Genomic DNA, 17,790 nt, shown 5'->3' with positions numbered 1-17,790 from the left:
TGCAAAATTCTACCAGGCGGCTTCCTCTTTCATTTCTTACCCCCATTCCATATTCACCTACTACGTTTCCTTCTCTCCCTTTTCCTACTGACGAATTCCAGTCACGCATGACTATTAAATTTTCGTCTCCCTTCACTATCTGAATAATTTCTTTTATTTCATCATACATTCTTCAATTTCTTCGTCTTCTGCAGAGCTAGTTGGCATATAAACTTGTACTACTGTAGTAGGCGTGGGCTTCGTGTCTATCGTGGCCACAATAATGCGTTCACTATGCTGTTTGTAGTAGCTTACCCGCATTCCTGTTTTTTTATTCATTATTAAACCTATTCCTGCATTACCCCTATTTGACTTTGTATTTATAACCCTGTATTCGCCTGACCAAAAGTCTTGTTCCTCCTGCCACCGAACTTCACTAATTCCCACTATATCTAACTTTAACCTATCCATTTCCCTTTTTAAATTTTCTAACCTACCTGCCCGATTAAGGGATCTGACATTCCACGCTCCGATCCGTAGAACGCCAGTTTTCTTTCTCTTGATAACGACGTCCTCTTGAGTACGGTAAAGCTGGATGCCGTCGGGAAAAATTTGGTCGGATCGTCTTCCATTGTTTGAGCTCAGTTTTACTGTTTCAAGTAGGGCTGTGTTGGACCCGACAGTTCGGGAAATCACGCGTTTTGTTTGCTCTTTTGATCGGCCGACGATACTTATATACCATGTATATTAAAAATATACATATAGTCTATGCCCGCCCATATATTCATTAGGGGATCGTGTACAAATTTGATGTAAATTATCGAATAATTTCTAGAGATTTTTGGTAAAAGCTGTTCCCATTTACACATTACACACATATAACTTTCACGTCAGATCACGTAATCTTGTGTAGACAGTTATCTTCCTTTGGTCTTCAAGATGAAGTGTGCAAAATTTAATCAAGATTGGAATAAAATTGTAGATTTGTATGAATTACAATCAAACACAGACGCTCTTCTTCGTATATATGATTTAGCAAATTTCTCTTTTAGATAACTGCTTTCCTTGCTATTACTGGTCTACATATTCTATGTTCTTTGCTTCTACCATCATCAGTTATTTTTCAGACCAAAAAAATGCTCACTCATTCTATGAGAGGCGTTCCAAGGTAATGCAACACATTTTGGTTAAAAAAAAAAATGCGGAATTTCTTGCGGAACGTCGTGGAATATTCCCGCTTCAGTCTTTGTAGTTTATGAAGTTCCCGTAGATCGCGGCGCTATACGTAGCCTTGAAAATGACATCTGTAACTGAGGTGCGTCCGAAACAGAGAGCTGTCATGCGGGCGCTGTCGATTAAGTTTCTTTTGGCGGAAGAACAGAGTATTGCAGATATTCATAGACGGAGACATGGCAGTGAACAAAAGCACGGTGAGTCGTTGGCGAGGCGTCTGTCATCATCGCAACAAGGGCGCGGAACCCTATTTGATCTCCCCCGTACCGGCTGGGCGCACACAGCTGTAACTCCTGCAATGTTGGAACGTGGGGGCACTGTCATTCCAGGTGATCGGCGGATCACAATCAAACTCCTCGCTGCACAACTGGGCATCTCTGTTGGTAGTTTTTGAAACTGTTTGCCTCATCTGTCCCTAGGGTTACACACTACTTAATCTAACATAAACTAACTTACGCTAAGGACGGCGCACCCACCCATGCCCGTGGGAGGCGTCGAACCTCCGACGGGAGGATCCGCGCGAACTGTGGCAAGGTGCCACTGACCGCGCGGCTCTGACACATCCGCCCACCAGTGGAGGTTTCAAACGTTCGTTCCCGTTGGGTTCCTCGCCGCCTGGTAAAAAGATCATAAAGAGCCAGGAAGGACCATACGTGCGGATGTGCTTGAGCGTTCCAGGCTGATCGTCGCGTAAGGTCGTAGCATTGAACGGAGATTATGTTGAAAATCAGGGTTTTGTAGCAAAAAGAGTGGGGAATAATATAATTTAATGGAATCCTAAATGAAACCAACCTGATTTGAATAAAAAAAATATTGCGTTATTAGTGAACGTCTTTTGTAAATTGAAGACAGGAACGCACGGTATGCGCAAAACGGCTGTAACGACAATACTTGAGGAAATTATGATATAATGTCATTTTAAAATTTCTTTTGATATGTGTTAAAAACATCTTTGCGTTCGTTCAGTTCTCACTCAAACGGCTCTGAGCACTATGGGACTTAACATCTGAGGTCTTCGGTCCCCTAGACGTTGAACTACTTAAATCTAACAAATCTAAGGACATCACACACATCCATGCCCGAGGCAGGATTCGAACCTGCAACCGTAGCAGCAGCGCTGTTCCGGACTGAAGCGCCTAGAATCACTCGCCCACAATGGCCGGCAGTTCTTACTCACCACAAGGCAACAGACAGATGGTATTCTGTTATGTGACATCAACCATACTGCTTTTAGTTGCTGTGTTAGAAACGCTTGAAATAATATAGTAAACATTACGATAAACAAAAAAACCCAAATTAGTATTTATGCTGATGTAGTCGTGATAGAAGTAATCTTGAAAGCATAAGTAATTAAATGAATAAATTTAATGAAGTTATTGTGATTTACATTTGGAATATAGAAATACAATAGTTGAAAGAATTTCCTTGTAACAGCTCAGGTAAGGATGTTAAGGATTAGAAAACGACATTGGTGTTGAGAATGATAGTTTGTGCCCGACGACGGATGGGCTGGGCAGGAGGAACTTCAGAGTTTGCCGCTGCCGCTAGGTAGCCGCGCGCCAGTCACAGTCGTATCTGGGCAACGAGGATCTGCCACAGCTTGAACAGCAGCAGTGCGCTCCCTGTGGCGACCAGTGTCTGGTTCACGACGACTAACCTGAAACAGTTCATTACGACGACATGTATTTATAAAGAATACTATCATATAAGCAGTCTGTACAGGGTGGTCCATTGATCGTGACCGGGCCAAATATCTCACGAAATAAGCGTCAAACGCAAAAACTACAAAGAACGAAAATTGTCTAGCTTGAAGGGGGAATCCAGATGGCGCTATGGATGGCCCGCTAGATGGCGCTGCCATAGGTCAAACGGATATCAACTGCGTTTTTTTAAAATAGGAACCCCCATTTTTATTATATATTCCTGTAGTACGTAAAGAAATATGAGTGTTTTAGTTGGACCACTTTTTTCGCTTTGTGATAGATGGCGCTGTAATAGTCACATACGTATAAGTACGTGGATCCGCGCAAATTTCCGCCAGTGCGGACGGTATTTGCTTCGTGATACATTAGTGTTCAGCCACATGTGAAACGTCAACCACGACCTGCAACAAATGATGTTGCCCAAGTAGGTGTTTTAGCTGCTGTCGCGGCTAATCTGCACATCAGTAGCAGACAAATTGCGCGAGAATTGGCAATCTCAAAAACGTCGGTGTTGAGACTGCTACATCAGCATCGATTGCACCCGTACCATATTTCTGTGCAACAGGAATTGCATGGCAACGACTTTGAACGTCGTGTATAACTCTGCCACTGGGCACAAGAGAAATTACGGCCGATGACAGATTTTTTGCATGCGTTCTATTCAGCGACGAAACGTCATTCACCAACAGCGGTTACGAAAACCGGCATAATATACACTATTCGGCAACGGAAAATCCACGATGGCTGCGATGTTCTACCGATGTTACTACAAGATGTTTCACTGCATGACAAAAAAGGCTATGTACTTCCAACATGATGGATGTCTGGCACATAGCTCGCGTGCGGTTGAAGCGGTATTGGTCGTTGAAGCACCGACAACGCCTGACAACATGCGTCAGCGAATTGTCAGTGCATGTGCGAACATTACGGAAGGCGAACTGCTCGCTGTTGAGAGGAATGTCGTTACACGTATTGTCAAATGCACTGAGGTTGACAGACGTCAAATTGCTTCAAATGGCTCTGAGCACTATGCGACTCAACTTCTGAGGTCATCAGTCGCCTAGAACTTAGAACTAATTAAACCTAACTAACCTACGGACATCACACACATCCATGCCCGTGGCAGGATTCGAACCTGCGACCGTAGCGGTCGCACGGCTCCAGACTGTAGCGCCGAGAACCGCACGGCCACTCCGGCCGGCCGACAGACATCATTTTGAGCATTTATTGCATTAATGTGGTATTTACAGATAATCACGGTGTAACAGCATGCGTTCTCAGAATTGATTAGTTCACAAAGGTATATGTATCACGTTGGAACAACCGAAATAATATGTTCAAACGTACCTACGTTCTGTATTTTAATTTAAAGAACCTACCTGTTACCAACTGTTCCTCTAAAATTGTGAGGCATATGTTTGTGACTATTACAGCGGCATCTATCACAAAGCGAAAAAAATGGTTCAACTAAAACATTCTTATTTTTTTACGTGCTACACGAATATGTAATAAAAAATGAGGGTTCCTATTTTAAAAAACGCAGTTGATATCCGTTTGACATATGGCAGCGCCATCTAGCGGGCCAACCATAGCGCCATCTGGTTTTCCCCTTCAAGCTAGACAAGTTTCGTTCTTTGTAGTTTTTTCGTTTGACGCTTATTTCGTGAGATATTTGGACCGGTCACGACCAATGGACCACCCTGTATGATAGGCGGAAACTTCCAATGGTCGGCTAACTGATGGTGCGTCGCAGTTAGAACATAGAAGGGAATAAGTTTTTCTTGAGATTCAGTTTCTGTAGTTACCTAAGATGTGGTATGCATATAGATCCTGTAAGTTCCGCCGAGCACTAATATCATTGTGGGCGGGACATTAAACACCAATATTTGTTCATTTCTTTTCGAAGAACCATCCTCACGTGTTACTTCGTTCGCAAAAGTACTAATTACATCCGCAAGACATAATACTCGGTTACTTACGAAAATAGCTAACTAAAAACTTAAAAAATTATACTTCAGAGGCACTAAATTTGGTTACTGATTGACAGTTAGAATGACTAATGAGAGATGAAGAAATTACCAGCCATTAAAAACTTCAATAGTATTTGACCTCACATTCATGGTGTAGATAGAAACAAGTCTCACAGTAACAACACACACGTTCATCAGTTGTCAAGTTTGCTTACTATTCCGCCAGCAGGCCTTGGCCAATCACAAATGTGGCAGAGATTGTAGTAGGAATGTGCGCACGCTGTTTAATGCCTGAGATTAACTTTCATAGCTTCATATTTGGAGTTAATTATAATGACGAAAAATAGAGACTGAGGGAACAGTTGGAGTTTTAATTTAACAATTCCCATCAACGATGTACGAGGTGCGATTGAAAAGTTTTACTACACCGTGGTTCAGGTCGAAAAAAAAATCGATTTTCGATTTTCATCATATTTCGATAGATTAAGTTTTTATTTAGGTACTCTGAAGAGGATTTTGCTGAAAAAATCTTTTTCGAGCATTTAAAGAGCATTTTCCTACCACGTGTATTTATGTGGCACACCCACTTTTCTGTCACCCACTGTCAATTCTGAGCCATATGGAGATGCCATTATTAGCAAAATAAAATGTGCAGGCCATGTTCAAAAATGTTTGGGAACAGGCTGAGAAAAATAACTGTTGATATCAGAGGAAAGCTGTTGACTGGACAGGGTCAGTTAACTAAAACTGGAATAGAAAACTTGCAGGTATAGTATGGGCAGGAAATTGGGAGAAATAAAGAAAATCAGGAGGCAATGAAGAGAGATGTTTGGGCCATATTCTTCCATAAGTCCTCTACTGATGATAAGCCATGTCATGGATTGTGTCCATTAGGAGAAAATTCGAGGTGCAAATACAATAGGACTCAAGCAACTGGAGAATCTTATTCTCTCCAGCATTCTCTTCCTGCTGCTGTTATTACAGCAAGTAAACCTATTTTCAGAGACTTGGCTCATCCTAACCTTCTAAGGAAATGTTTGCATGGGCAGGCACAGAACCCAAATGAATGTTTCAACAGCATTATTTGGAACCGCCTTCCTAAAACTGTTTTTGTAGGCATGCATACAATAAAACTAGGAATTCATGATGCTGTTATTACATTCAGTTGTGGTAATATTGGAAAGTGTTCGGTATTGTAAAAGCTGGGAATTAATTCTGGTGAAAATATGATCACTGAGCTGCAACATTGCGATAAAATGAGAATAGCCGATGCAGACAGGTCTCCATCTAATATGGCCAAGAAAGCAAGACAAACATCCAAGAAGGCGAAAAAAAATCTGAAAGAACTGTTAGAGGCCAAAGAAGGGGCCGTCACATGCAGCAGACAATTTTAATTAACTGTAAGTAACAAATTTCAAAGGTTTTTCCTTTAAAGTCAATTTCCCACAAACTAAAATTTTCAGTACATATGCTCCATTATATCAGAAACTATCATAGATAAATGAATGAAATGTTCAAAGAGTGTGCATAACATAAAAACTCACCGGTGGTACTACAGTAATTAATATTCCCCCATTAGGAAGTTCACAAAAAATATTTTCTGCAGAAAAAAGTTAATATTTTTTGTTAATAATTTAAAAAAGTATTTCTTAAAACCTATAAAATGGATAAAGTAGATTTTAGTACAGTTGACTATATTAGCATCATGTAACATACAGTAAAAATATTAAGGTCCTGCATTAAATAGTTTTTTCAGAAATAGGTCAAATGGTTCAAATGGCTCTGAGCACTATGGGACTCAACTGCTGAGGTCATTAGTCCCCTAGAACTTAGAACTAGTTAAACCTAACTAACCTAAGGACATCACAAACATCCATGCCCGAGGCAGGATTCGAACCTGCGACCGTAGCGGTCTTGCGGTTCCAGACTGCAGCGCCTTTAACCACACGGCCACTTTGGCCGGCAGATAGGTCAAATACTTGCATAAATTAACGTGGGTTTGATAGTCAGGGTGTGGTCCCCTTAAGAATGGGCTTGTAATTGTACAATGGTGGTACTGACATGCTACTGTGATGCATCTCCTTCAAAATAGTCCCCTTCTTACTGAACACACCGACTCCAACAGTGTTTCCACTTTTTTAAACGTTCCTGGAAATTTTTCCTTAGGTATGTTAAGGACGCTCTCCGTATTTGCCTGGATGTCCTCAATCGAGTCAAATCGCTTCCCTTTCAGTGAAAATTTCAGTTTAGGAAACAGGTAGAAGTCCGCAGGATCAAAATCAGGGGAATATGGCGGTTGTGGAAGCTTAGGAATTTTGAATTTGGTCATTAGTCCCCTAGAACTTAGAACTAGTTAAACCTAACTAACCTAAGGACATCACAAACATCCATGCCCGAGGCAGGATTCGAACCTGCGACCGTAGCGGTCTTGCGGTTCCAGACTGCAGCGCCTTTAACCGCACGACCACTTTGGCCGGCAGATAGGTCAAATACTTGCATAAATTAACATGGGTTTGATAGTCAGGGTGTGGTCCCCTTAAGAATGGGCTTGTAATTGTACAATGGTGGTACTGACATGCTACTGTGATGCATCTCCTTCAAAATAGTCCCCTTCTTACTGAACACACCGACTCCAACAGTGTTTCCACTTTTTTAAACGTTCCTGGAAATTTTTCCTTAGGTATGTTAAGGACGCTCTCCGTATTTGCCTGGATGTCCTCAATCGAGTCAAATCGCTTCCCTTTCAGTGAAAATTTCAGTTTAGGAAACAGGTAGAAGTCCGCAGGATCAAAATCAGGGGAATATGGCGGTTGTGGAAGCTTAGGAATTTTGAATTTGGTCATTAGTCCCCTAGAACTTAGAACTAGTTAAACCTAACTAACCTAAGGACATCACAAACATCCATGCCCGAGGCAGGATTCGAACCTGCGACCGTAGCGGTCTTGCGGTTCCAGACTGCAGCGCCTTTAACCGCACGACCACTTTGGCCGGCAGATAGGTCAAATACTTGCGTAAATTAACATGGGTTTGATAGTCAGGGTGTGGTCCCCTTAAGAATGGGCTTGTAATTGTACAATGGTGGTACTGACATGCTACTGTGATGCATCTCCTTCAAAATAGTCCCCTTCTTACTGAACACACCGACTCCAACAGTGTTTCCACTTTTTTAAACGTTCCTGGAAATTTTTCCTTAGGTATGTTAAGGACGCTCTCCGTATTTGCCTGGATGTCCTCAATCGAGTCAAATCGCTTCCCTTTCAGTGAAAATTTCAGTTTAGGAAACAGGTAGAAGTCCGCAGGATCAAAATCAGGGGAATATGGCGGTTGTGGAAGCTTAGGAATTTTGAGTTTGGTCAAAAATTCAACGATGGAAGAGGCACGATGAGCCGCAGCATCGTCATGGTGTAGCACCCAACTCCTGTCTTTCCACAATGCAGACCTTTTCGTCCACACCTTTTCATGCAAACGGTCAAGTACACATTTGCAGTTTTCCTGGTTAATTGTCTGTCCTCCAGGTGTAAATTCATGATCGACAGTACCAGTGGATTCAAAGAAAGTTACCAACATTGTCTTCACCTTCGACCGACTTTGCCGTGCTTTTTTCTGTCATGGTGAACCTGAAGTCTTCCTCTGCGAAGACTGCACTTTGGTTTCAGGATCATACCCATATAACCACAATTTGACATCTTTGATTACCCTATTTAACACATGTGGGTCATTTTTAGTCCAATGAATCAGCTCTTGGCACACTTCAAGCCGGTATTGTCTCTGGTCACTTGACAACACTTTTAGAATGAATTTCGTGGACCGCTACGGTCGCAGGTTCGATTCCTGCCTCGGGCATGGATGTGTGTGATGTCCGTAGCTTAGTTAGGTTTAAGTAGTTCTAGGTTCTAGGGGACTGATGACCTCAGAAGTTAAGTCGCATAGTGCTCAGAGCCATTTGAACTATTTTGATTTGAATTTGGTGGACACTCGGCACCTGTTCAGATCTTCAGTTAAAATTGACTGAACTGCATAGAAACTTAAGTTCATCAGCCGTGTCCCTAATTGTAAGTCTATGATCGGAGCACACTAAGTTGAGAACTTTCACAACGTTTTCATTCGTTTTTGAGGTGGAAGGATGGCCGTACCCGCAGTTCATCTTGAAATGATTTGTGGCCATATTAAATCTGTTGCCCCAGACAAAAAACATTTGACAGGCTCATACAATTATCTCCAAAGGCTATTTTTAGTAGTTCGTAAGTCTCAGAAGCAGATTTCAGAGTTTTAAAACAAAATTTCACACTAACTCGTTGTTCCGTTTTTACGTACATTTTCACGCAGACAGAATCCGGCAACAAGCTCTAACATACCCGCAGCCAACCAGCTGTCACAACGAACTGAACAAAGGAAACGCAGTTTCCTGTCAGAGGGCGTTCAAGGACAAGGTAATGACTCATTCCCCAACTCTGTGTACCTCCCTGCCAAACCCATAAGCAGTAGCGGATCCATTCTTAAAACTTTCCAATCAAAAAAATGGTTTAAATGGCTCTGAACACTATGGGACTTAACATCTGAGGTCATCAGTTCCCTAGAACTTAGAACTACTTAAACCTAACTAACCTAAGGACTTCACACACATCCATGCCTGAGGCAGGTTTCGAACCTGCGACCGTAGCAGTCGCGCGGTTCCGGACTGAAGCGCCTAGAACCACTCGGTCACCACGGCCGGCTTTCCAATAACACCTCGACATCGTTGTTAGAGACATAGTATTACGCTTGGAATTTAAATAAACAATGTTCAGTACATACTTTTGTGCCTCTGAAAGCTTACTTTTTATATCGGTTTTTCAAATGGTTCAAATGGCTCTGAGCGCCATGGGACTTAACTTCTGAATCATCAGTCCCCTAGAACTTAGAACTACTTAAACCTAACTAACCTAAGGACATCACACACATCCATGCCCGAGGAAGGATTCTAACCTGCGACCGTAGCGGTAGCACGGTTCCAGACTGTAGCGCCTAGAAACGCTCGGCCACCTTGGCCGGCTATCGGTTTTTCACATAAGTCTCCGGATTCTGGCGTTAGAAATGTCTGGCGGAAACTGGTGTTCTACATCTACATCTACGAAAATAGTCCACAAGCCACCGTACAGCGTTTGGGGGAGGGTACCTTGTACTACTCAAAGCCATTTCTTTTCCTGTTCCACTCGCTAATAGTGCGAGAGAAAAACGACTATCTATATGTTTCCGTATAACACTTAATTTCTCGTGTGTTATTTTCGTGGCCCTTACGAGCAGTGTTTGTTGGCGGATGTATAATCGTCTAGCATTCAGCTTCAAATGCCGGTTCTCTAAAGTTAGAACGTCGTCTTCCCACCAGGATTCCCATTAAAGCATCTGTTCGAACCTATCGGTAACAAACCTAGCAGCCCGTCTATGAATCGTTTCGATGTCCTCTTGAATCCGACCTGGTACGGATCCCAAACACTCGAGAAGTATTCAAGAGTAGGTTCACCAGTGCCATATACGAGGTCTCCTTCACAGATGAACCACACTTTCCTAAAATTCTCCCAGTAAACCGAATTTGACCATTTGCTTTCCCTACGATAGTCCTCGCATGATCGTTCCATTTAGTATCGCCTCGCATCGTTACGCCCAGATATTTACATAACATCAGGAAGGACACTAGTAATTCTGTATCCGAACATTACTAGTTTATTTTTCATACTCATCCGCATTAACTTACATTTTTCTACGTTTACAGCTAGCTGCCATTCATCACACCAACTAGAAATTTTGTCTAAGTCATCGTGTATCCTCTCACAGTCACTTCCTGGTCACCTAACGCCCGCAAACTGCCGCCCACCCTGTTCGCCAAATCATTTGTATATACAGAGAGGAACAGCGGTCCTATCACACTCCTGACGATACAGTTGTCTCTGATAAACAGTCGCCGTTGACGACAACATACTAGGTTCTATAAATTAAATAGTCTTCGAGCCACTCAAGTATCTGTGAACCTATTCCATATGTTCATATCTTCGTTAACAGCCTACAATGGGGCAGTGTGTCAAATGCTTTCCGGACATATAGAAATATGGAATCTGCCTTTTACCCTTCACCAATAGTTTGTGGTATATCGTGTGAGAAAACGGCAAGCTGAGTTTCGCAGGAGTGATATTTTCTAAAACTATGCTTCTCTGTCTCAAGAAAATGTAGTATATTGTAGCTGAGATTCTCCAGCAAAGTGAAGTTGGGGATATTGGTCTGTAACTTTGCGGATCAGTTCTTTTACCCTTTCTTATATACAGCAGTTACCGGCGCTCTTTTCCAATCTCTTGGGAGTTTGAGCTGGGCGAGAAGATTCGATAAACGCAAAGTAAGTAAGGCGCCAGTGCCGTATTCATCGATCTCGTTATGAAGCTGATGATGTCTGGTTCAGCATCTACTCACTTAGGTGGTGTTTCGACCACTGTACTCTTCTATTAACTATTGACGGAAACATCTTGTCTCTGTATTTCAAATCAGGGTGTACATAGTTGATCATTCAGGATAAATTGATGTCTATTGTACACCGTTGTTTGGTTTTTTATTCGCATTCAGCAGCTTGTTCATGGACAATCACAGTTTATTTACAGCTCTCGCACAGTTCACATTGCCTCGATCAGAGCTTCACAGTGAACGTGCCCAGCGAGCAGACAGTGAACGCGGGCACTCGTGTCGCGCGCTGTCTGTCCCCCTCTCCCTCCCTCCCCTCCCCCCTCCCCATCGCCACAGGGAACAGGTCGGGCAGCCTTTTGAAGACTTGTATAAACGAGAAAATCGATCCTGAGGGAAATGCTTGGAGAAATCTAGAATTTCTTTATATTCACTGAAGAGTTATAGATTAGTTACTTCAAGCTGCAGATCAGCGCAAAATTGGATGCCGGAAGTTCTCTCATTTTCCCATTCAGCTGCGCTACGAATCCTGATCCCTCTCCCCATCCCCCTCCCCTGCAACATGATTGGATCACCGTGTGTCGACACCTAAAGCAATAAATTCCATGGCAAACCTACATTTTCTACACCTTGTTCATCGCTGCTAAGAATATCACATGGAGCTACGTGCCTACGATATCTACACTTCCATAGAGCTCTAAGGCATGTGCTACAAACTCCTTACAAAGTAAATGCAAGCTGGTTCTAAACGTCATAACCTGTATGGATCGCATGGTTGTCAAATTTAAAAACGATACTACGCGAAATTGGTCTATCTGAAGCAGATATGGATGTTCAGCTACAGCTGGCAAGTATTCCTTCATGAAGTTACCCCCCATGAAAGGGCGCAAGGACTTCGCTAAAAGAAATGCAGTTTTGTAGCTCATCCGAATGTCACATTCACTTTGATTTTTCTTTCTCCTCTACTTACTCTTCAGAGAGATTCCCTTTAAGCCTAGAAACCCCTTATACCTGCTCAGGTACTACACATTTTCCGTTTCTTCACTGTTTGACGCTGTAACACAAGTAAACTGAACGTCCTGTAGGTATCCAGCGATTTATGAGATACTGAACATTTTGCGAACTCGCCTTCTCGCGTATAATGATGAGATCCTTTTCAATGTGGATAGAAGTGCTAAGATATTTACGGTATTACACAATACTGACTCGCCACTGACGTTTTCAGATCATACTCTGACACTCCACTCCTTCCCACGTTCGTCAGGCATCAGCAAAAACTCCTTGTGAGTGCGTTAGCGTCACTAGAATCAATGATTTAACTGAGCACAATTTATTTAATTTCTGTATGGTTGTCAAAGAAGCACACGAGTTTACATAGATTTTGATATGAAAATTTCAGGACAGTTGACAATATAACGCATTACGTCCTGTTAGCAGAAATAACACTGAACAAAACAATATCAAATTTAAATAGAAGTTTCTCTACAAGATTTTTCTTACTTATACAACATGAAGTTGGCCAATAGTATGACAAATCATCGGATTCCGGTTCTAAGTTCGGTAATATTTAGGATGAGAATCAGGTCTACGGAGGATGGTTGGTTTTTGAGACAAGAAGAGCAAAAGATTACTCAAGGATGCTTGAGTTCACAGTGGACGCAAGCTGGTGAACCAACAAGTTTACGCCTCTGCTAGCAGCATTTACCTTTTGCGTGGATGTCCTGTCGGCTGCATGGCTGCTCTCACCCTCTGACAATCCTATTAAAAGCTAACCAGATCTTTACAGATTTTATCAGCTGAAACTGTCCTATGTTTCTCGTTAGGCGAGAAAACATGCACTCATTCCTTGTCTGGAAAATATGGCAATATACACGTGCATAGATGGTGCAGCGTGTATACTTCAATGCCCTCTCAGTTCTCACAAGAATAATTAACTATGCGGCTGTTTCGTTTCTCTGTTATCGGGGCTCAACGACTCTTCAGCTAATTTCTAGCTGAATGTCAGCCAAAGTGAGCGCAGTGTTCACCACAAAATTCCTCTTTTGGCGTCGCACAGAGCGTGATGCGCCCTGTTCTACACACGATGCTGGTTCACAGGGGAGTCCCCGAAGTTTTCGGTCTTGTGTCTTTCGAGCGTCACGTCACGGCTTTTTCAGACCAATGGGAGTGTTCCTTTCATCTTGTGGAAACTACCTACGCCAATCGAAAAGGGCCTACCTTTATACTGAGTCGAGAGATCGCCCCTTTCTACTCCTTCCGAGTCTATTTCAGCCAATTGGACATTTTGTGCCCACTCCTGACGCCTAAAAGTTACACGCAGACATCACGAGCGTACCACTGATGTGTCAGATGATCAATTGCGTCGCTGGTCTGTTTGTATCCATCTGGAAATTCCCCAACGCATTTTTCTAAGGAATTTCTCTGTAGCAGGCAGCACTATGCCGCTACCTGCTCACTTCGATATACCGCCTAGCGCGTTCGTTGTCCCTCTCGCCGCAGGTCACCGACCCCTTTTAGAAGCGTTCTGTTGTACTTGGGCCGTGACGATGCAACTCGCGTCTGCCCCAAACTGAAACGTTTCTTCCAGCAGCTTTTTTCACCTTTTGCTCATTGACACACAGGATTTGGATTCTGTGTGTTAATACTGTCGAATCGAGTGTCATCCCTTTGCATTACCTACTGCACATTTTGTTAGGCAAACCTGCTTATTATTGCCAAAGTATGTCATGTGACATGTTCATCTACTTGTTACCGCATATAAAATCTCATGTAAGGTGCTAATTTCATATTCATTCAAGCTGCCATCTTACAATACCACCGTCAAAACTGACCTTCCCCTATTCCACAGTTGGCACTTGTCTCGCGTTGTCGTGACCACATTATTTGCATACCTTTCCTTCATTCCCACTGTGCCACAACTTTGCTCATAAGCAAGAATGTGAACGGACAAAGAAGGATGGAGATTATAGTTTAATGTTCCACTGGCGGTGAGCTCATTAGAGACGGGGCACAAGCACGCATTACGGAAGTATGGAGAAGGAAATCGACAATGGCCTTTTCAAAGGAACCATCCTGGCATTTGTCTAGAATGCCTTACAGAAATCACGATAACCCTGAATTTGGATGGCTGGATGCGGATTTCAATCATCGTCCTCCGAATGTGAGTCCAGTGTGCCAATCACGGGACTGACGTGCTCAGTGCAACATTGTGATCAGGTGCTAGTGCTCTCGCTTATATCAGTGAGTTGTGAATCCCTGGTCTGCCCATTGATTCAACTCCATGTTGGCGATTTACAGTGGAAAGGAACAGCGTACAGCGTGGCACTGCAACCAGTAGCTTCAAGCCAGGTTTCCATATGCAGCTAAAGTGATGGAACAGCAAGTGGCGTGACAACTGATACGGCAGTGGCGCCGTTTGCTGCTGTCAAAATTCTTATAGCATGGTTTTTAACATGGCGCCAACTGAGGTTCTTTGGACAAATGTTTGCGTTGTAAGTCAGGTTATGGCATTAGAATTGCACCAAGAATCCGATACGAACAAGACTAAGCATAAAGATTTTGGTTTGCAAGTGGGGTTTGCGCAGAAATAACTCAGGGGCAGTAAAAACACTTAGATGCAGTAGCACCCCTCAGTGAACATCGATGCCTGAACAACTTTTGGATAAAGTGCGAGGTGACGCAGAGGTTAGCACACTGAACTCGCATTCGGCAGGATGACGGTTCAAACCCGCGTCCGCCCAGCCTGATTTAGGTTTTCCGTGATTTTCCTATGTGGCTTCGGGCAAACGCCGGGATGGTTCCTTTGAAAGGGCACGAATGACTTCCTTCCCCATCCTTCTCTAATCCGGAGGAACCCACACTCAAATCAACCAAACAACCAACTTTCGGATAGTAAAAATAAGTTTCAAGTATTTGTTGAGCTCTATTAAAAGATTCGATCCTCACGTTGGATATGCAAGTCTTGCTCAAGTGAAACTAAAACTGATACTTCGTTATTTGACATCTAGCGATTACGTGACATCCTCCAATATTTACACCACGTCTTCAAAACTACTATATCAATGTTCTGGTGTGTTGAAAAAACGACGAAATACTAAAGTTATCCTACGCTGAATTCTGGAGTTACGGTTCTTGCAGGTGCGCCACCAGAGACCTCGCTACTTCATTTCTCAATTCCGCTGGACAAGTGTTTAAGAGTACTGAAGATCCTAGTACTAGAACCTGATATACTGCCAGTATTGCATTAAATTTCATCATTTGCATATTTAAGGAAGCCAATTCGAACCTACAAATCATTTTACACTAATTGTCCAGTAATACTCGCTTAATCTCACACAAATCATCTCCAAGCTAGTCGTAGGTTGTGTCCCAAAAACGAACAGCATAGAGACAGAAGAGATGACACTTTCTGCAGGACCTGACCATCATCTCGCAGGACAATGCTCAAACACGTACAGTGCAAGCTGTTACTGATTTGTTTGACTGATGGGGCTGCTAAGTGCTATACCACCTACTGCTCTCCCCTCACTTATGCCCTCGTAAGTTCAACTCGATTTCTAAACTGAAAGAAACACGTCACGGCATTCGCTTCAGAATTGCTACAAATTCGTCGAGCAATAGACCGCGCTGCTCGATCTGTCAACACAGCTGACACTGCTAAGAGTGTCCTGCGACTTACACATCGCTGGCAACGGGTTATACACAATGCTGGTGACTACTTCGAAGATCAGTAAAACTTTGAAACACGTATCTATTTTGTACGAGCTGTAAATAAATAGTTGCTACTATTAAAGTTCCAACACTCGTATTAGTGCGAAAACCGTCAATACACACGTTAGCTTTGAAAGCACTGAAAACAAGATGGCAGCTGCTAGATTTGCTTTTGACGCCAATTGATGGGGGGGGGGGGGGGGGGGGGGGGGGGGGGGGGGGAAGGAATGTACCGTCACAAAGCTAAAGCGATGTTAAATTTTGTGCCAGCCTAAAAGTGGCGATGCTCGAGTGATGCCATAGAAACGTGAACGTTTCTACAAGCACCTGCGGTGACGTCACTCTAGTGCCGGTAAAGTTGAGTCTCTTTTGCTGCTGTCAAAACCCCGGCTTTAAAGCAAGATCACACTGACCGTTACCGCGCTGTCACGGCATTGTCGCGTCAAGGTGTATTCACACTGTCCGTCTACGTCATGGCGCGTCAAGTCAATTCAGATCAAGTGATCTCAACTCGTACGGCTTTCCTCAGCGGTTTTCTCGCAAGAATTGCGACCTTCGCAAAATGATTTTCACCTCTTTCTACGCGCGCACTACTAGATCCACATTTGTACAAAAATGACATTTATTGGACTCAAATGATTTACAGCTTGCAGGGATAGCTTGCATTTAGACAAGGAAGGCACAAGTACAAAACAACGCAAAAAGGTGTTTGGGCCCAATAAATATCATTGCGCGGTACAAAAAGAGAATTTCACACACTATAAAAGGAGCTTGAGGAAGAGGAATCTGCATTTTATAAGTATTTTAGGAAGTCGGAGCACCAGTTTTTCATTTGTTACGTCAAACTGCACACAGACTTGTTAAAAGGAACAGAAAGTTACAGGCTGCCATCACATCTCGTGAAAACTGGTTTGTTTAAAATTGAGTTTAGTGCAGTGCAAATTTTTGTGCATGAGTCGTATCTCCCTCGAAGCTTTCCCTTCAAGATTTGTACGATTTGTTTACATCTTGTATTTGCCTTTCAATAGTTAAAGTGCCTAATATATACTGATGTTAGCTAGCGAAACCACAGAAATATTGGCCACTGATGCTTGCAAAATTGTTTCACACACAGTCAAGGGATCTACTTAACAACAAATAACCCTGCCACGAACACACATTTAGCCAAACAACTCTAATACATTACTTGATGTATATTTCACTAAAAAAGCATTTTGCCACTGTTACAAATTCTGGAAGTTTCAGTCCTTTTCTTTATGAACGATTGAAGATGCCTGACAGCATGCAAAAAAATTCCACTTACTAATTACTCTGCTTCTAACCACATTTCATTTCAAGTTGCAGCCGTATTGAAACCCATTTGATTGTAAAATATTAAGCAAGGTGCCAGTATACATAAAAATGATTTCTCCACTCCTCTCTGCGCAGAATGCGTCACGCAGCCGTCTTCTTACTGGCACAGCACTGTAGTTCCAAGAACTACCATGCAAAAGATAATGCACTTACCGACGGTATCTTTTCCTTGCTGCCTCCAAGGTGTCAAAGCTCTCGTTCAGAAGGTAAAGACGCAACCCACGCATGGTATTGCTGATGAACCATTCCCAGTCGACGTCTACGATGTCACAGGGAAAGAGCTTGCGGTCGACTGCACCCATACGGCCCAAGAGGGACGCAAAGTTGTCATCTTTGAACGTCCACTCTCTAGTTGTGAATGGTTCCAGAGCCTGTGAGGCCCCATGAATACGCGAGTACATGTTCCACAGTCTGAAACA

The 17,790-nt window shown here is 42.9% G+C and overlaps 1 protein-coding gene across 1 annotated transcript in view; it reads right to left on the bottom strand.

Annotated features, from left to right (window-relative positions):
• Nucleotides 1-2,598: 2,598 nt before the first annotated feature.
• The window catches only part of LOC124545305 (fatty acyl-CoA reductase 1-like), a 233,108-nt gene continuing 217,916 nt past the window's right edge, over nucleotides 2,599-17,790 (bottom strand). Inside the window, exons 8-9 of the mRNA XM_047124202.1 lie at nucleotides 17,525-17,782; nucleotides 2,599-2,869 (exon numbers count right to left, since the gene is read on the bottom strand). Coding sequence (XP_046980158.1) covers nucleotides 2,776-2,869; nucleotides 17,525-17,782 — 352 coding nt within the window. The 3' untranslated portion in view covers nucleotides 2,599-2,775. The remainder of the gene's footprint in view (nucleotides 2,870-17,524; nucleotides 17,783-17,790) is intronic.

The sequence above is a fragment of the Schistocerca americana genome, chromosome 8 (genome assembly GCF_021461395.2).
Source record: "Schistocerca americana isolate TAMUIC-IGC-003095 chromosome 8, iqSchAmer2.1, whole genome shotgun sequence".
NCBI lineage: Eukaryota > Metazoa > Arthropoda > Insecta > Orthoptera > Acrididae > Schistocerca > Schistocerca americana.
This window is presented reverse-complemented; position numbering and strand designations above follow the sequence as displayed.